Below are 20,841 nucleotides of genomic sequence, written 5' to 3'. Positions count from 1 at the left end.
GAGACCTAACCTTTGTCCCCCGGGCAATAAAACCATTCAGCATGCTGCATCGCTCATTGTCTCACCAAGCTCTCTGATTGGCTGAGACTGTGAGAAAATCCATCTAGACCAAGACCCACACATTCATATGGAGATGAGGGAGTATAAATAGGAGGGATGAAGCCAGCAGAGATCAGATTCTCTCTACAGAGACCTCTACAGCACAGAGATCCAGACATGGCACCTACAACCACTGCAGCAATGACCAATTCTCAGGAGCATCTGACTCTGACCCACAAGGTAAATTGAAGATTCAAGAAGATTTAAATGTTATTGATGAGAAGTTGTCTTTCTTCATGCTAACTCTATCCTCCAGAATCAGTTTATTAATGACTTTGTTCCTCTTTCTGCAGATCAGAAAGCCTCTGGTGGAGAAGTTGCGCAGAGAGAGAATCAACAGCAGCATTGAGCAGCTCAAGTCTCTCCTGGATCCAGAGTTCCTCAAACAGCAGCCAGACTCCAAGCTGGAGAAAGCAGACATCCTGGAGATGACAGTTTGTGTCCTGAGACGACTGCAGCAGCAGAATCAAGCTGTGGACTCTGCAGCTGTTGGTCAGGGCTACTCCAGATGTGTCCAAGAGGTGACACACTTCCTGTCCAAGGAGCAGGTGAAGACACCGTCCAAGAGAAGACTGATGCACCACTTCAACAAGCTGCAGTCTTCCTCTGATAAGAACCTGAGAGAGGCTGACTTCTCTCCTCTGAGCTCCACAGTCCAGACCAGCATCAGCAAAGAGAAGAGTCCAGTCAACAGCGCCCCCTGGAGGCCGTGGTAGACGCCCAAAGACTTGTGAAAAAGTCTGTTGGACTTTATCTCGTCCTCATGCGTGTGGTCGTCTCACATGGAAGAGTTGTTGCTACTGCAATGTTGAACTTGTGTTACCTTTTGTAAAGGTCACATTCTGTGTTTCTGTGATATTTGCAGTGTGGCTCCTACTTTGTTTGTCAAAGGTAATCACTTATTTCAGCTTTTACTCTGTGAAGTAAACTGTTTTGTTCCCCAAGGGAATACCTTTATGTTGTCAGCAACACTGACAATGATGTATGTACTTTTACTCTCTTTAGGAGACACAGTTAATCATGTTGAACATGTTTCAGATTTATATGTGGTGTTCACATATTCTGTTTATTGAAATGTCCTTTCTGATATACCTCTAAACATCTCAATTGTCTGCATTCCTCGCAGACGCATTTAGCATTTTCATAAAGACAAATGTGCTGTTATTATAACTCTGTGAGTGACAGCACTCATGCCTTCATTGAAGGACTTGTTGTTTGTAAAATGTATCCACGTGAATGTATCTCTTCAAGACAAGCGATCCGCAATAAAACAATCACGAAAACAAAGTAAAAAAATGTTGTCTTCTCTTTTTTTTTATCACAAATTGATGTCAATTACTGAATTTAATGTACCAGACCTTAATCTGCTGCATATCTTCAAATGTGTTTTCAAACAGAAGATAACATGGAGAGCAGTTCCATGGTTCTGGTCAGTGATCCGAGGGGTTTGGTCTTTGTTACTCAGTGATTCAACATCTTGAATAGATGTCACACCCGTATGATGGACAATGAGCCAGAAAAGATCCCGTCAGCAGTGAGCAGTGACACAGAATGAACTCTTTTCTGGAACGCCGTTCCTCTAAACCAGCGGTTCTCACGCTTTTTCCAGTGATGTACCCCCTGTAAAGTAGTTTTTCAGCCAAGTACCTCTTAACCAATGCAAAAGCAAAGCATTCTTGGTTGAAAATATATATATATAATACTGTGATGTGCCACCAGTGTCTGATTTAATATAGAATATATACAATTCAGTTTATGAACTTACACTTTTATTTGATTGAATGTTTATTGAATAACAATTTTTGAAGGATTTTTGAATGGATCTTACTTTGACATATATTTTTTTAATCTCACGTCCCTCCTGGAGTGCCTTCACAAACCCTCAGGGGTACACGCACCCACATTGGAGAACCAGTGCTCTAAACGATGCTAGAAACAGTTTATATGGGACATGTCAGCCTCCTATAGGAGATAAACTGGGCTGAGATCTAGTGAATGCAGAGGCCAGAGTACAATATCATCATCATCATCATCATCATCATCATTATCATCATTTACTGAACCGTCTTTGTCCTTTCTGCAAGCATTGGGCTTAATTATGTTTATCCACCATTTTTTTTTTAGGTTTTTCCTTTAATGTTTTCATTCAGTAAAAGTAGCACAGCGTAAAAATACTACAAATAAATAACATGTAAGTCAAAAGTCCTGCATTCAAAATGGTACTTTAGTAAAAGTACAAAAGTACTAGCATGAAAGTATACATGAAGTCCTCATCGTGCAGATGGGCCTTTTCATAACAATATATTATTACTGGATTCTAATTAGTGATGCATTAATGTTAATAATGCAGCTGGTAAATGTGGAGCTCATCTTAAATACCTCATATACTGCTGAGTGACTTAACCAGTAATAATAATACATAATGTATGAGTTGATATTATTTTGTGTTTATAATAAAAACCTGCAAAGTAAATAAAGCTGTTCAATAAATGTTTGCGAGAGAAAAGTACGCGATTTGCCTCTGAGATATAAGTTTAGTTTAGTACAAGTACCTCAAAATTGTACTGAAGTCCAATACTTGAGTAAATGTACTTGTTTTGTCATGGAGCAAAAACATGCTGCTGTTCATGGTGTTTAAAACACATTTGTTCCACTTAAGAATGAGAAACAAACAACCTTAAAAATGCAATTATCTACAGAATATGACTATGAATATCAGAGTTTTTATGAAGTATTCATCTGTAGTTGATTTCAATGAGGTGACATGAAAAGACTTAAATTCCGTACATATTTATTTTCTTGAAGTCTGCAAAAGCAACAAAACAAATTTCAATCCACTTTGGATGAATACAAATAAAACAGGTGAATATAAAAACCAAAAATATGCATACATGGCATACACAAAACAATAACAAATCCCTTTTCAGAAGAAAGGATGATGTTTAAGGATGAGGTTCAATATACCTTGAAACAAGGCAGTAAGGCACTGTATGCAACACAAGCCTAAACAGTATTTTCTCAGGAAGAATTCATATTGCTGTTTGGCTTCAAATTCACTGCAGTTTATCAATATAGACTTTAAAGATTACATTAAATCCTTTAAAAACATCTTGGTCCTAACTAATACCTGCATAGTTAAAAGACCCGATTTATCTTCTGTGGTCTTGTTCCAACAAAAAACCACAACCACAAGAATAATAAATCCCATAAATAGCAGCACAACATGTTTTAACAAGTCAGCTCTGGACTCTTCTTCTTCTCTTCTTCTTCGTCTTCGCCTCTGAATCCGAGTTTCCATCTTTCTTCCTCCGGCTTCTGTTGAAGCTCAAATTAAACCACAAAGGTTCTGTGGATCTGCTCATCCCAATGCAAACAATGCATTTCTCTGCAGCCTCCAGATCAACACACACACACACACACACACACACACACACACACACACACACACACAGATGCAGCTGGCATCACTAAAGTCTGGAGTTCACAAGCCAACGAGCTGCAGCTCTTTCACTGCAGTTTTTAAGTTCATTCCTCATTGTCTTCAAAAGCAAAGTGGAGCCAAGTCCTCCTCTTCGTCAGGAAACAGACGCAAGATGTCCCGTGAGTATTTGGAGTAGCCGTTGTGTGACAGCAGGGCTTTCTTCAGCGTGAGCAGGGACTTTATCTTCTCCAGGATGTCTGCAACGGGGATCCCGTTCTGCAGGTGTTCTCCGATCAGATCCTTCAGCTTCTCCACTCCGCTGCTGCATTTCCTCTCCAGCATGTGGAGTTTACACCTGAGCGAAGCAAAGTCATCTAGTTTAGTACTGGGAACTTCATGAAATACAATTAAAATAAAAAACTAGGCACATATTTATTTTAAGTTGTGAGTTCTTTGTCTTACCTAAAGAGCTGCTCCTTCACGCTGTCTTGAAGAGCGAGGTCTGCGTAGAGGGCCATGTCCAGGGTCGCTTGTGGCGGAGGGAAGTTCTGGTGTTGCTTGAGGAGGGTCGGAGGAAGTGTCTGTTGACATCGGGGTCTGCTGCTCAGCATTTATGCCGTTCAATACTGCTTTCCCAGCCAATCAGGGGGCTCCTCGCTCCGGACAATAGAGTGGATTTAATGCCTGTCACACAGAACAGGTGGGATGCTTTATCTTTAGGCCATGCATCAGGGAGGTCAGTGGGAAAATGATTTTCCTGAGGTAGACACGGGGAAATTTAGTTTTTGTGACGCGTAGGCCTGGACGCAAAGATGACATAGCAAAGATTCTTTAATGAGTCTCATGTAGGGAAGTGAAATGAAAATAAAGCAACAAAAAAAAACTAAAATCTGCAACATAAGAAGGACAAATGCCGTAATGAAAAGTATTAAAATGGGAACTTTTGTGTTTATTTTACTTGACAAAAATGTTTTAATGAATTTATAAAACTGAAATAATAGAAAATGCATTACACCCCAATGCAACATAACTAAAAACCATCTTTAAAACAAGACCCAAAAGCTGTAGTAATGTTTGAAAGTGATATTTTCTGGCTGGTTGTGTCCCAGCAGAGAGTTACAGCGAAAGCAGATGGTTTGTGTGTGAAGTGGCTTTCTGCCTGAGAACCGTCCCGGGGCTTTGTGGGAGCAGACACACTTCTATTGTGCCTGCAGCTGAGCAGCCTGCATTCAGAAGTGTGGGAAGCCGTGTGTCGCCGCGGCTCCAAGCTCCAGAGAGAGAGGAGGGCGTGTGACCGGGGCACGTTCAGCCCCGCGCTGGGAGCTGTGGGAGCTCAGAGGAGGGCAACTGGGAAACCTGAGCCCCCGATTACACAGACAGCAGCCGACACACACACACACACACACACACACACACACACACACACACATAGACAGATGGAGAGGAGATAAACAGGGTAAAGGTAAACCCACCTCAACTTGATTACAGCTTGCAGTTGTCTCAGTGTGCTCACAGACAAACAACAGCAAGACATTAGTTATAAACAGGAAATCAAATCAAATATATTCGGAAAAGGTTAAAAAAAACGTCAGTCACATGACATGCCATGTCAGTGATGATATTGTAAGAATGCTCCTGCTTCTGCTTAGAAAAACAACGATCTAATCGATAACAATTTAACAGGATCTAAAAATGAATGAATTTATAAATTCTAGGAATTACAAAGATATAAATTAAAATCCTTTTTTTCCTCTTGTATTTCATGATTCTGTCAGCCAATCAAAATTCACTTTCCTGGTAGTTAAACTCTGGCTTCATGAGTTGACCTCTACCACCTTAACTCTAAGCTGAACCAACGTAAAGATACACCCTTCAGTTGGGAACGTTTGTAGGAAGTCTGCAAGCTACGCACGGATATATAAGTTTATATATGTATATATAAGTCCAATTATCAGAATCAGGTGGGGGGGGAATCAGGAATGTATTGATACAGCAACGTTTAAGGGAACAGAGCGAAGAAAATGTATTGAAAGTTATTCAATATTATTAAGAATTATAAGCAGAAAAACACCATAAGGACTCAAGATTTTCAGTGTGCAGTGTTTTTTATTAGTGAAGGGTTAAAGTAAAAATACACACGGTGTTTGATTAGTCCACACGACAAACACATCTCAAGCCTTGTTTCGTACCAGCCCACCAGGGTTGAACGTAATTCCCGTCTATGTCGTTATTCAGAGAATCACTATCAGAGTCCTGACATTATGTGGAGGCTTCGACAAATCCTTCTCCTATCAGTACCGTCTTTGCCTTATCCATGTTTTCGAACCCCGGGCTCTCGACTCACAAACGAGTGCACTATCCACTCACCCACCATGCTAGGATACAATGTATATGTACATGTATATATTTATCTTTCATGTTTTTATTATTAGTCGAGGAGAGTGATGTGAGGCCGGACGGAACACTCACAGAGAACGCGGAGCATGTGTTTTTATTTTAGTTTTATACAAATATATATATTTTAACTTCTCACGAGAGCGACTGGACCACCGCAGACTCAAACTGCTCCACCTGTGCGTCATCAAAGAGCTTCAGAAACAACAGCTCCTCTCCTTTGTGCTTTGGAGGAGGAAGAACTGAGAGGTGGCTGAAGTCACGCTGCACGCCGCGCTGCACTCTTCACAGTATTTTTGTGCGCGTGTTGCAAGTCGTTAAAAATGGATGACGTCATGAAGCGAGGTCATCTGCAGAGGAGAGCCCAGGCAGATAAACAGTGGGCTGATGTCTGAACTGTTGGTCTTTATGTTTCTAGTTTATTGTAGAAACCTTCACCAATGATTTAAACATAGAGAAATATTGTTGTTATGTATGATCTATCTATCTATCTATCTATCTATCTATCTATCTATCTATCTATCTATCTATCTATCTATCTATCTATCTATCTATCTATCTATCTGATGCTGGGATCAATGACTTTAATTGAGTATCAGGAATGAGTATATTATACTCATCATCCCATCACAGTGAAAAAAGGAAATCACATTTCATCAATAAAATATGGTTTAATTTATGTGTAAAAGAAATATTAAAAATAATTGTATATTTGTCGTCTTGTGATTTTATTGAATGAAAACTTAAACTATATCAGGGCGGAACCATTATTTTGATTGAACGTATTCAGATTTTTATTTTTATATTTATAATTGACGATTCAATCTTGATTCATGCTTCTCCAAAAAAGTTTGATTCCCATTCCTGATACTTGAAACCAACTCAACACAATCCTCATCCTTGAAACATACCAAAACAAAGTACATTTCAAAGACAAACAAATAGTTTTGGAAATTGTACTTTTCCTCATTTGGTTTGATGCATTGACTTAGTTCATATAGAGTAATGTATAATTGATGTTGCCTTTTAATCAATAATCTTAATTTAATCACATTCATAATTTAACCATAAACAGGAATGTTGCTGTTAATTAATTACTTTATGTTCTGACGATTATCTTGATTTGTCATTCAAAGATATGATTGATGATGAAGACCTCTATCAGTTATGATGAAATTAATAAACGATGACATGAGAAGACAACATTTTCAGTTAGAAGTGTTTTGTTTATTCAACAAGTCACAATGAGCCTCATAAAGTATGAAAGCTGCAACTAGAGGTGATGATTCATCACAACAACAACTTGTAGATTTCTACAAGACACACTGTACTCAGAGAGAGTAAAGGAACAACTGTCTTTATAAAAGACAAACCATTTACAATATTAGAGGACACAGTACTCACTGTCTTTAAACAATACTTTTACAAATGGATTTAAACATTTTCACTTGGTGAACAAAACAAATAGTAAAAACTGACCTGAGAACAGGTCACATTCTTCTTAGTAAACAATGAATTCAATTGGATCCCAAAATGTAAAATTCTCATTGTCACTGTAAAACTGTGACAGTGTGATGTTAAACAAACCTTTTACAATAAAAGGATAAACATATTGATCTTAAAACAGATCATTAATCACATAATAATGAGGAAAGATCCATTATGACAGATCATCCATAAAAAGGAAAATTAACAATTTTATCAAAGTGATAAATATTAATTAAGAGGCAACACAAATCACCATTGCATAATATTGTACCAACACATGACATGATGTCAGGAATACAAGTATCACATGAAAACAGTGACATTAATAAATCTTTGAGAGAAAAAGGATAAACATTTGGATCTAACAACAGATCAGTTTGAAGTAATCAGAGACATTAAAGTCCTTTAACATGTGTCAAAAAGTTGAAGTTTCCGATCAAAATTATCAATAACAATTCAAAGATACTAATGTATCCATAGCTTTTACCATCCACAAATAAATGTAGTACAGTGATGTATAGTAATAATTGCTGATGCAATCAGATTTGTTTCATGCAACATGCATGACAAGATGTTCTCTTTCTTAACTTGAAAGATAAAGTTGCTGTTATTTCCTCAGGAAATGTCATCTTCAACAAAGAAAGCAGAAACTAAAAACAACCGTCTGTACAAACAGAAGAACAAGTTCATAACATTTCAGAATTCAGAAGAATTCACTTCCAGTAATCTTTGACCAATGTGGTCATCTCAGTTTGTCTGCTAGTAGCTCCAGTCTGTAGGCGTCTACCACGGCCTCCAGGGGGCGCTGTTGACTGGACTCTTCTCTTTGCTGATGCTGGTCTGGACTGTGGAGCTCAGAGGAGAGAAGTCAGCCTCTCTCAGGTTCTTATCAGAGGAAGACTGCAGCTTGTTGAAGTGGTGCATCAGTCTTCTCTGCTGTTGATTCTGCTGCTGCAGTCGTCTCAGGACACAAACTGTCATCTCCAGGATGTCTGCTTTCTCCAGCTTGGAGTCTGGCTGCTGTTTGAGGAACTCTGGATCCAGGAGAGACTTGAGCTGCTCAATGCTGCTGTTGATTCTCTCTCTGCGTAACTTCTCCACCAGAGGCTTTCTGATCTGCAGAACGAGGAACAAAGTCATTAATAAACTGATTCTGGAGGATAGAGTTAGCATGAAGAAAGACAACTTCTCATCAATAACATTTAAATCTTCTTGAATCTTCAATTTACCTTGTGGGTCAGAGTCAGATGCTCCTGAGAATTGGTCATTGCTGCAATGGTTGTAGGTGCCATGTCTGGATCTCTGTGCTGTAGAGGTCTCTGTGATCTCTGCTGGCTTCATCCCTCCTATTTATACTCCCTCATCTCCATATGAATGTGTGGGTCTTGGTCTAGTTGGAGTTTCCCACAGTCTCAGCCAATCAGAGAGCTTCGTGAGACAATGAGGGATGTGGAGCAGCAGCATGTTCGCTGTTAATGCCCGGGGGACAATGGTTAAATCTCCGGGGAACAGGTGGAGGACTGGGGGGGTGATGGAGGGAGACTCTCAGAGCTCTGTGTGAATCTGGGAAAGTGGTGACCCTGTAGAGAGAGCAGATCTGCTGATTGATGCTGGGATCAAAGACTTTAACTGAGCACACGCTAATCATCCCATCACACACATCGGGGATCGATAATGAAGACATTACATTCCAATTATTCTTAAAACGAACGTGCATATATTTATATTTTATATAAAGCACATTTAAAACACTTTCTGATGCATAAAAGTAGCCAAACTTGCGGAGCATCAATTACATTTTTATTGCAGACTATTTGAAAATAAGCTTTAGCTTTCATAGTTGTATGCAGCAAGCAAGTTGATTATTTTTCTAATATTAATTTGAGCACAAACCTAAATTGTATCTCCATTTCACAATTTAGTTAAATATTAGAATGTTGTAACCAAAAATGCACCAATTTGTAAAATATGATCTTAGAAACCAGTCTGCAGCCCATTCATGGCATTTGACCAAACGCAACACAATCCTCATCCTGCTGTCCAGCAGAGTCTTTTGACACGTGCCTTGCAGTCGGTGTGAGTAACAAGTTGAGCTCAGTTTCCCACACTGACTCCCTGTATGGTCCGGTCAATGAACCACAAAGGCACTTCTGTGACAGATGCTGGCTGTGTGTTGTCGTAGAAACAGAGTCTGACATCACCAACCATCTGGAGGGAAAAAAGCCCATTGGCTGTTTCTGACTGTGCACAATTTTGTTGATGAAACTGTCCTAAAGTATCATTAAAAAACGTAATCATGTCATATTTTCAGTTTTTAATAATTGCCATACATTGTGAACCTCAGGTCATTATTATGCCGCATTACTGGCCATTAACTGAATTCAAACTGCAACTCAATACTCGTGAATGTGGGAGGTTTTGGATGGGGCAGCTGTTTCCTGAAGTGTGCCAAATCCCTTTGGAGAATTACTTGGCTGCTGGTGGGAGGGATGTCATTCACACTCAACTCAACCCCACACAGTTTTCCCACACTTGAAAGAAATTGGCATGTGCCCCTTTCCAAATGGACCTCGAGGTTCTTGTGCATAAGCACTGTGCGCCGTCAAGCATAGAGGGTCTGGCCTCCTCAAAAAAAAGATGAACCATTAGCATGAACAATGGGTTAAGTAATAAATTAAATTAAACCAAATTAAATTAATTGTCTTTTGCACATATAAATAATTAATAAATATTATAAAATGCTACAATATTATATGTGTGTACTGGGTCGAGGTCGGAACTATATGGTCGGAACATCAGACGGAACGTTTCATGTGATCTAGTTCACTCGGGTCATAATTAGTGTCACAGGAAGTGGATACTGGATGGATGATGCGAGAACCTACCCCCCAAATTTAAGCTAGCAAATGCCAGAAGACGGTCTTCAAAAATTTTTTTCTGACTAATGGTATTAGGGAGGCTCGATTGTTGAGCACCTGATGAAATATTTAAAGGACAAGGCAACTGTAGCAAGCGAAGAAATTCGTCCACAACGGCCAACGGCTGTCACTTCAACGGCTGTCACTTCAACGGCTAACGGCTGACATTGCTCAGGTGTAGCGTCTAGCGGGAAGCCTCCTCCTTCTCTAAAAGACTGGGTCCTGTGCTCTCCATTGGGACTCCTACCAACCAATACTGGTGATTTGTGGACTAACACAAATCTAAGTAAGTACTGTAACGTTACCCTATCCATTTTGTTAATGTTACACAAAAGGCGGAAGAACAGAGAGATTTCACATTTCAAAACTTGTCCAACCATCGACTGTAGGTTAAAGCTAATGGCTTAAGAAAAACAATGAAGATGCTAAGATGAAATGGAGTAAAAAAATAATTAAAAAAGCAACACCAAAAGATGGTCTTTTAAACTTGTGTGACGAGGAAACATTTGAGGTCGATGCATATGTGAAAAAGTTGTAACGGACTGAGGGAAATGTCGTGTTATAACTTAAATGTTATGTTTAGGATGCAAGTGAACGTCTAATGAGCTGGTAGCTGTGAAGAAATCTGACCTCTACCTTATCTAACGCCGCAAAGGCTAACAGCTAGGTTAGCTAGTTAGCTAACGCTAATGTTGTTCAGCAAAAGAATGGATCCGCTGCTTTCTGTTGGGACTCCTATCACCATACTGATGTTTGTTTTTCTCTCTGACAGACTTCAAAACAATTTTCGGAAGTCTGTCTAAAACTTTATCCTTTCAGTTTATACCAAAAAAGCAGAAGAACTCAAATTGGTTAAATCTCAAAAGCGTTTCAACCATTTGTGGATTTAACAGACTTTTTCACTGGATGTTGATGAACCAAACTGAGGACCACAGAGTGGCTGGAAGGTTACTACCCTGAGACGGTTTACCACCGACACTTGTCCCTTCATGTTTTAGTGGTGAGTAACTGATTTGTTTCCTGAAGTATGTTGGTGCTTAATGTAGTTGTCCAGTGTTACGTTATCCAGAAGTAACGTTAGCTAGGTAGCTAACGTTAGTTCTGGTGCGCAATTAGCTAGCTAGCTAGCTAATGGTCTACTGGTCTTGTTGGCATGCAGCTGTGTGCAGCACATTAGTTTTCTGTTTCTGTGTAACGTATCAGTTCAAAGCTTGAGTATCAGGAGGTTGTGATTCTGTGTAATATGGCGTTACGTGAAATAAACCACATTCTTAAATTAACTTGAGGGCTCCATAGTGTAACCGACAGAAATGTGTTCTCATACTAATAGATATATAGATGTATTTATTCATCCCCAAGGGGACATTTGTTTGTCACAGTAGCAAGGTTACATGGAACAAAGATCGGAACGAAAATACTCAATATATACAACAGAACTCAATATATACAACAAATTAGCAGAGCGTATTCATTTAGGAAATTAAACAATAAAGGAAATGCAAAGTATATGCAGTGTATATGAAGTGTATGTAACTATGTACAGTGACTAACAAACAGCAAAAGCGGTGCATGTTGATGTTGCATCAATAAACGGAGGATCTGGCCAGAGGTGATTTATTATAAAGTCTAATAGCAGTGGGCAGGAATGTTCTCCTGTATCTAAAAGTATCGGCTCTAGCTGATTAGATTTATGTATTTGATAAAGAGTGGTAATGGCAATTCAAATTAGAGGAACCGTTTCAAACAATGGCGTAATTCCCAACAAAGCCCCAGTTTCGAGATCCAGAGTCTCTTTTAATCTCCGTGCCTTCAGGGCAAAGGTCTGGATCTGGTGTCCCACAGGGCTCTGTGAGTGAGCTTCCTTTGGTTTCCCACACTCTGTCCTTTGACTGAGGAACAATAGAAGTGTGTCTCATTATGCATCACATCAGATACAATGCCTGACGTCTTTAAAGATCGACATGGTTAACCTGACACTTTCATTAAAGCACCGGAGGCACTTTAAAGCACCTCAGGCTAAAATGTAAAACAAAAGAATGATGCAGCAAAAGTTTCTTTGACATATGTATGTTCATTTGGTTTGATAACTTGACTAATTCTACATTAACGGTGGGATTTAACATAGATAATCCCTCTTTGTCAAACATCTTTATTGACTTAGTTTAGCAGTCAACATACATTATGGATAAATAATAAGTGTGTTTGGGGACTTTTATCTTGACTTCTCACGAAAAACAATAATGGAGACCTCCATCAAGTGAGTTAAAATTAAATGAATTGTGGAAGGTCACTCATGTAATCATAATGCACAATGAAATGAGTAGACATCATTTTCAGTTAGAAGTGTTTGTTTATTCAACAAGTCACAATGAGCCTCATAAAGTATGAAAGCTGCAACTAGAGGTGATGATTCATCACAACAACAACTTGTAGATTTCTACAAGACACACTGTACTCAGAGAGAGTAAAGGAACAACTGTCTTTATAAAAGACAAACCATTTACAATATTAGAGGACATAGTACTCACTGTCTTTTAAACAATACTTTTACAAATGGATTTAAACATTTTCACTTGGTGAACAAAACAAATAGTAAAAACTGACCTGAGAATAGGTCACATTCTTCTTAGTAAACGATGAATTCAATTGAATCCCAAAATGTAAAATTCTCACTGTAAAACTGTGATTTTAAACAAACCTTTTACAATAAAAGGATAAACATATTGATCTTAAAACAGATCATTTTTAAATCATCACATAATGTGAGTAAAAATCCATTACGACAGATCATCCATAAAAAGGACAATTAACATTTTTATCAAAATGATCACTATTAATCAGGTGGTAACAGAAATTAGCAATGCATAATATTGTACCAACACATGACATGTTGTCAGGAATAAAACTATCACAGGAAAACAGTGACATTAATAATTCTTTTCGAGAAAATGGATACACATTTGGATCTAACAACAGATCAGTTTGGAGTAATCAGAGATTAAAGTCTTTTAACATTTGTCAAAAAGAAGAGTTAAAGTTTCTGATCAAAATGATCAATAAAAATGAAAAGATACTAATGTATCCATAGCTTTGACCATCCACCAATATATATGAAGTACAGTGATGCAAAATAATAATTGCTGAGTCAATCAGATTTGGTTCATGCAACATGCATGACAAGATGTTTTCTTTCTTAATTTAAAAGATGAAGTTGCTGTTATTTCCTCAGGAAATGTCATCTTCCACAAAGAAAGCAGAAACTAAAAACAACCTTCTGTACAAACAGAAGAACAAGTTCATAACATTTCAGAATTCAGAAGAATTCACTTCCAGTAATCTTTGACCAATGTGGTCATCTCAGTTTGTCTGCTAGTAGCTCCAGTCTGTAGGCGTCTACCACGGCCTCCAGGTGGCGCTGTTGACTGGACTCTTCTCTTTGCTGATGCTGGTCTGGACTGTGGAGCTCAGAGGAGAGAAGTCAGCCTCTCTCAGGTTCTTATCAGAGGAAGACTGCAGCTTGTTGAAGTGGTGCATCAGTCTTCTCTGCTGTTGATTCTGCTGCTGCAGTCGTCTCAGGACACAAACTGTCATCTCCAGGATGTCTGCTTTCTCCAGCTTGGAGTCTGGCTGCTGTTTGAGGAACTCTGGATCCAGGAGAGACTTGAGCTGCTCAATGCTGCTGTTGATTCTCTCTCTGCGTAACTTCTCCACAAGAGGCTTTCTGATCTGCAGAAAGAGGAACAAAGTCATTAATAAACTGATTCTGGAGGATAGAGTTAGCATGAAGAAAGACAACTTCTCATTGACAACGTTTAAATCTTCTTGAATCTTCAATTTACCTTGTGGGTCAGAGTCAGATGCTCCTGAGAATTGGTCATTGCTGCAGTGGTTGTAGGTGCCATGTCTGGATCTCTGTGCTGTAGAGGTCTCTGTAGAGAGAATCTGATCTCTGCTGGCTTCATCCCTCCTATTTATACTGACTCATCTCCATATAAATGTGTGGGTCTTGGTCTAGTTGGAGTTTCCCACAGTCTCAGCCAATCAGAGAGCTTCGTGAGACAATGAGGGATGCAGCATGCTAAATGGTTTCATTGCCAGTGGGACAATGGTTAGGTCTCAGGGGAACAGGTGGAGGACTGGGGGGGTGATGGAGGGAGACTCTCAGAGCTCTGTGTGAATCTGGGAAAGTGGTGACCCTGTAGAGAGAGCAGATCTGCTGCCTGATGCTGGGATCAATGACTTTGACTGAGCACACGCTCATCATCACATCACACACGTGGGGGCTGGCAAGTAATTGCCTCTTAGTTAAAAAGTACTGAATAACTTCTAATATAAATAAATTAAATAATCAGTGAAGTTGTTTTGATTTGTCTAAATGCTTTGATTTATCCATAACAAAAAATATAGCAAGTTGCCATTCATGTCATGTAGTCTCCTTTTTTCTTGATCATTTTAAAATGGTTCACATCTTAAAATTCACTGCCTTTCCTCAGGTTCTGTATTACTGAAGACAATTTCTTCAGTGATTTTAAAACAGTTTAATTCCCATATGGATATTTTTAAAATCATAAGAACAACAATCAGTTTTCAGTCCAGATGTTTCAGTCTTCTGACTTGTGTCTTGTAGTAATTGTGGGTAGGAAGTTGGTCTCAGTTTCCCACACTGACTCTTTGAATGCTGTGGTCAATGAACAACAAAAGGACGTTGAATGGAGCCTTTGTGACTGATGCTGGACGTGTGTTGTAGTACAAACAGAGCATGATGTCACCAACCATCTGGAGGGAAAGAACCCCATTGGTTGACTGACAACCTGAAAAGTTTGAAATTATCAGGACATTTTTATAAAAACAGATCTGCCAAATTGTATTTGGCAAATTATGTAGTTAATGTTAAGAGCTTTTGATCATCCAGCCAATATTTGGTATATTTTTCTATCAACATGTTTTATAGATGTCATCTCTGTAGATGAGGCTGGGAGGTTGAGGCAGCTGTTTCCTGAAGTGTGCCAAATCCCTTTGGAGAATAATCTGGTGCTGGAGGGGCTGAGGACAATAATCATGCTAAACTCTGATCTCCACAGTTTTCCCATTCTGTGCATTAACATAAATTAGGCTCTTTGCTTAAATCCAAATAAGTCTTTTGATTATCCTTTGTTAAATTAAACACATGGTAGCAATGGGCTTGTTCCTTTAGTCTGCCTTTCTTTTTAATATTCTACAACTCATCATTTAATCTCAAAATATAAGTAAAAAATAGCTGTGCTGGGACTCTTTTCTGGAATCACATGTATTTTAAATATTCACAAATCCTGTGATGTTAATGTACCAATATACTCTGAGGTCATCATGTGAAAGGTGTGGTTCTATTCTGTCAGTAAAACACTGACCTGTGTGCTATTTATACTGAACCATGTTCTCTTTGCTAGTGTCAAAATATCATGAGACTGTAGCCCTGAGACAAACCAAATATTTCTATTTTTATTTCCAAACAACATTAGAGTTTTACAATTTACCTCACTGACAGAAACGTAAAGAATAACATTGTCTAATTAGTTTTTGTCATCATAGTTAGAAATGTTAGAATAATGTAAATCTATGATTTGAAACAGATTAGGAATTTTGCATTTTTAAGATCCCAAATCTCTTTTAGTCTCCGTTCCTTCAGGTCAAAGGTCTGGATCTGGTGTCCCACAGGGCTCTGTGAGTGAGCTTCCTCTGGTTTCCCACACTCTGTCCTTTGACTGAGGAACAATAGAAGTGTGTCATTATGCATCACATCAGATACAATGTCTGACCCTTTAAAGAGGGAGATGCTTCACTTTAAAGTTTTTACATTTCAACACCTGAAACATACAAAAATAAAGTACATTTCCAAGACAATTTAGTTGTCTTGGAAATGTACTTTTTCTCATTTTGATGAATTGACTTATTCCATATGAAGTGATGTATAATTGATAATCCCTTTTAATCAATAATGTTAATTGAACCACATTCCTATTCATAGTTTAATCATAAACAGGAATGTTGCTTTTGATCAATTACTGTATGCTCTGACCCTTTATCTTGATTTGTGTTTCAAAGATATCATCGATGGTGGAGACCTCTATCAGTTATGATGAAATCAATAAACAATGACATGAGAAGACAACATTTTCAGTGAGAAGTATTTTGTTTATTCAACAAGTCACAATGAGCCTCATAAAGTATGAAAGCTGCAACTAGAGGTGATGATTCATCACAACAACAACTTGTAAATTTCTACAAGACACACTGTACTCAGAGAGAGTAAAGGAACAACTGTCTTTATAAAAGACAAACCATTTACAATATTAGAGGACACAGTACTCACTGTCTTTAAACAATACTTTTACAAATGGATTTAAACATTTTCACTTGGTGAACAAAACAAATAGTAAAAACTGACCTGAGAACAGGTCACATTCTTCTTAGTAAACAATGAATTCAATTGAATCCCAAAATGTACAATTCTCATTGTCACTGTAAAACTGTGACAGTGTGATGTTAAACAAACCTTTTACAATAAAAGGATAAACATATTGATCTTGAAACAGATCATTTTTCAATTATCACATAATGTGAGTAAAAATCCCTTATGACATCCATAAAAAGGACAATTAACAATTTTATCAAAGTGATAAATATTAATCAAGACGTAACAACAATTATCAATGTATAATATTGTACCAACACATGACATGTCAGGAATAAAAGTATCACATGAAAACAGTGACATTAATAATTGTTGTACAGAAAAAGGATAAACATTTGGATCTAACAACAGATCAGTTTGGAGTAATCAGAGACATTAAAGTCCTTTAACACATATCAAAAAGAAGAGTTAAAGTTTCTGATCAAAATGATCAATAAGAATGAAAACATACTAATGTATCCATAGCTTTTACCATCCATCAATACATGTAGTACAGTGATGTATAGTAATAATTGCCTATGCAATCAGATTTGTTTCATGCAACATGCATGACAAGATGTTCTCTTTCTTAACTTGAAAGATAAAGTTGCTGTTATTTCCTCAGGAAATGTCATCTTCCACAAAGAAAGCAGAAACTAAAAACAACCTTCTGTACAAACAGAAGAACAAGTTCATAACATCTCAGAATTCAGAAGAATTCACTTCCAGTAATCTTTGACCAATGTGGTCATCTCAGTTTGTCTGCTAGTAGCTCCAGTCTGTAGGCGTCTACCACGGCCTCCAGAGGGCGCTGTTGACTGGACTCTTCTCTTTGCTGATGCTGGTCTGGACTGTGGAGCTCAGAGGAGAGAAGTCAGCCTCTCTCAGGTTCTTATCAGAGGAAGACTGCAGCTTGTTGAAGTGGTGCATCAGTCTTCTCTTGGACGGTGTCTTCACCTGCTCCTTGGACAGGAAGTGTGTCACCTCTTGGACACATCTGGAGTAGCCCTGACCAACAGCTGCAGAGTCCACAGCTTGATTCTGCTGCTGCAGTCGTCTCAGGACACAAACTGTCATCTCCAGGATGTCTGCTTTCTCCAGCTTGGAGTCTGGCTGCTGTTTGAGGAACTCTGGATCCAGGAGAGACTTGAGCTGCTCAATGCTGCTGTTGATTCTCTCTCTGCGTAACTTCTCCACCAGAGGCTTTCTGATCTGCAGAAAGAGGAACAAAGTCATTAATAAACTGATTCTGGAGGATAGAGTTAGCATGAAGAAAGACAGCTTCTCATCAATAACATTTAAATCTTCTTGAATCTTCAATTTACCTTGTGGGTCAGAGTCAGATGCTCCTGAGAATTGGTCATTGCTGCAGTGGTTGTAGGTGCCATGTCTGGATCTCTGTGCTGTAGAGAGAATCTGATCTCTGCTGGCTTCATCCCTCCTATTTATACTCCCTCATCTCCATATGAATGTGTGGGTCTTGGTCTAGATGGAGTTTCCCACAGTCTCAACCAATCAGAGAGCTTCATGAGACAATGAGGGATGCAGCACACTTACTGCTCCTAATTCCTGGGGGACAATGGTTCGGTCTCAGGGGAACAGGTGGAGGACTGGGGGGGTGATGGAGGGAGACTCTCAGAGCTCTGTGTGAATCTGGGAAAGTGGTGACCCTGTAGAGAGAGCAGATCTGCTGCCTGATGCTGGGATCAATGACTTTGACTGAGCACACGCTCATCATCACATCACACACGTGGGGGCTGGCAAGTAATTGCCTCTTAGTCAAAAAGTACTCAATCACTTCTTGCATATAAATAATTATCAATAAGTGGAATTTTGTTTGTATTTTTCTGAATGATTTTATTTATCCACAACAGAACAATCTCGCAAGTTGCCATTCATGTCATTTAATCTCCATTTTCTCTTCATCATTTTGGAACTTTTCACATCCTAAAATCCAATGCCTTTCCTCAGGTTCTGTATTACTGAAGACAATGTCTTTAGTTAATAAATATAGTTAAATTCCCATAATAATATTTTCAAAATCGTAAGAACAACAATCAGTTTTCAGTCCAGATGTTTCAGTCTTCTGACTTGTGTCTTGTAGTAATTGTGGGTAGGAAGTTGGTCTCAGTTTCCCACACTGACTCTTTGAATGCTGTGGTCAATGAACAACAAAAGGACGTTGAATGGAGCCTTTGTGACTGATGCTGGACGTGTGTTGTAGTACAAACAGAGCATGATGTCACCAACCATCTGGAGGGAAAGAACCCCATTGGCTGACTCTGACAACCTGAAAAGTTTGAAATTATCAGGACATTTTTATAAAAACAGATCTGCCAAATTGTGTTTGGCAAATTATGTAGTTAATGTTAAGAGCTTTTTATCATCCAGCCAATATTTGGTATATTTTTTTATCAACATGTTTTATAGATGTCATCTCTGTAGATGAGGCTGGGAGGTTGAGGCAGCTGTTTCCTGAAGTGTGCCAAATCCCTTTGGAGAATAATCTGGTGCTGGAGGGGCTGAGGACAATAATCATGCTAAACTCTGATCTCCACAGTTTTTACACTCTGCATTAACATATATTAAGCCGGTTATTGAAATCCACAAAGACCGTTTAAGTTTTCCTTTTTTAAACACATGGTGGCCAATAAATTGTTTGTTTTATTTGTCTTCATTTAGAATCGATTATACAGCTAAATTATACATTTAATTCCAATCTATTTCAAGTCAAAATTGGCTGTGTTTGAAAGCAGCACTGAATTCACATGTCATTTAAAGGTTTTGAAAAACCTAATTATATTATTAATATATACATTTATGTTGAGATTGTCATTGATAGCTGTGGTTATATTATGTCATCAAAACATTGACCTGTATCCTTTTAGATCCTGGACAATGTTTTCTTTCCCCCAGTGTCCGCTTTTCATTTGCAAAAATATCTTCAATTTGTTTACCCAAAATATTTGTGAAATGAAATAAACCGAATACTTTAACTTGCCAATGAAAATCTAGTTTTACAATTCTTTTAACTGACAGAAACTCATAGAACAGCTTTGCGAGTTAATTCTATATCATAATCGGAAAACATATTTCATAAGTTGATTATATAATTTAAAACGGATTAGGAATTTTGTATTTTTAAGATCTCGAATCTCTTTTAGTCTCCGTTCCTTCAGGTCAAAGGTCTGGTTCTGGTGTCCCACAGGGCTCTGTGAGTGAGCCTCCTCTGGTTTCCCACACTCTGTCCTTTGACTGAGGAACAATAGAAGTGTGTCTCATTATGCATCACATCAGATACAATGTCTGACCCTTGAAGTGTAGCATTTTCCCTTTTAAAATTGTTGATATTCATGAACCTGAAAGTGACAGTTTTACCAAAATCATGTGTACTCAAACATATATTTCGTATGTACATTCTCTAATTTGATTTAATAACTGGACTTGTAGTGAATAAGTGACGTAATATCATGGAAAATCAAAAATAAACTTGTTGCACATTGATTTACAGTAAACTGGTATGTTAAGTGGCGGTACGGTGGTACACTGGTTAGTACTGACGTCACAGCAAGAGGGTCTTGTGTCTGAACATGGCCGGGGTCTTTATGTTTGGAGGTTTCTTGTTCTGCTTGTGCCTCTTTGGGTTTTCTCTGACTCTCTCCCGCAGTCTGATGGCAGGTTAAGTTAACTGATGACTCAAAGGTACTAATAGATGTCGATCTTGATTTGTCTTTCAAAGATATGATCGATGGTGGAGATCGATGACATGAGAAGACAACATTTTCAGTTAGAAGTGTTTTGTTTATTCAACAAGTCACAATGAGCCTCATAAAGTATGAAAGCTGCAACTAGAGGTGATGATTCATCACAACAACAACTTGTAGATTTCTACAAGACACACTGTACTCAGAGAGAGTAAAGGAACAACTGTCTTTATAAAAGACAAACCATTTACAATATTAGAGGACACAGAACTCACTGTCTTTAAACAATACTTTTACAAATGGATTTAAACATTTTCACTTGGTGAACAAAACAAATAGTAAAAACTGACCTGAGAACAGGTCACATTCTTCTTAGTAAACAATGAA

The 20,841-nt window shown here is 38.4% G+C and overlaps 3 protein-coding genes across 3 annotated transcripts; 1 reads left to right on the top strand and 2 right to left on the bottom strand.

Moving 5' to 3' along the window:
* Positions 1-156: 156 nt before the first annotated feature.
* Positions 157-815, top strand: LOC306736996 (transcription factor HES-5-like; the record flags this gene model as incomplete). The annotated part of the gene is made up of 2 exons (XM_079218701.1): positions 157-279; positions 393-815. The coding sequence occupies 2 exons, from the start codon at positions 157-159 to the stop codon at positions 813-815; spliced, it is 546 nt and encodes a 181-aa protein (XP_079074827.1).
* A 7,370-nt stretch (positions 816-8,185) lies between these two features.
* LOC306736605 (uncharacterized protein) lies at positions 8,186-14,282 on the bottom strand (the record flags this gene model as incomplete). Its single annotated transcript, XM_079218257.1, has 4 exons — positions 8,186-8,518; positions 8,632-8,737; positions 13,718-14,046; positions 14,160-14,282. 4 exons carry the CDS (start codon positions 14,280-14,282, stop codon positions 8,186-8,188), a joined length of 891 nt encoding a protein of 296 aa, XP_079074383.1.
* Positions 14,283-17,539: 3,257 nt separating this feature from the next.
* On the bottom strand, positions 17,540-18,223 carry LOC306737179 (transcription factor HES-5-like; the record flags this gene model as incomplete). The annotated part of the gene is made up of 2 exons (XM_079218883.1): positions 18,076-18,223; positions 17,540-17,962 (listed from the first exon to the last, which is right to left on the bottom strand). Exons 1-2 carry the CDS (start codon positions 18,184-18,186, stop codon positions 17,540-17,542), a joined length of 534 nt encoding a protein of 177 aa, XP_079075009.1. The 5' UTR covers positions 18,187-18,223.
* Between the last annotated feature and the right edge of the window lie 2,618 nt (positions 18,224-20,841).

The sequence above is a fragment of the Taurulus bubalis genome, assembly GCF_910589615.1.
Source record: "Taurulus bubalis genome assembly, chromosome: 5".
In the NCBI taxonomy this organism is placed as follows: Eukaryota; Metazoa; Chordata; class Actinopteri; order Perciformes; family Cottidae; genus Taurulus; species Taurulus bubalis.
Note: the sequence above shows the minus strand (reverse complement) of the source record. Positions and strands in the feature narration are given on the sequence as shown.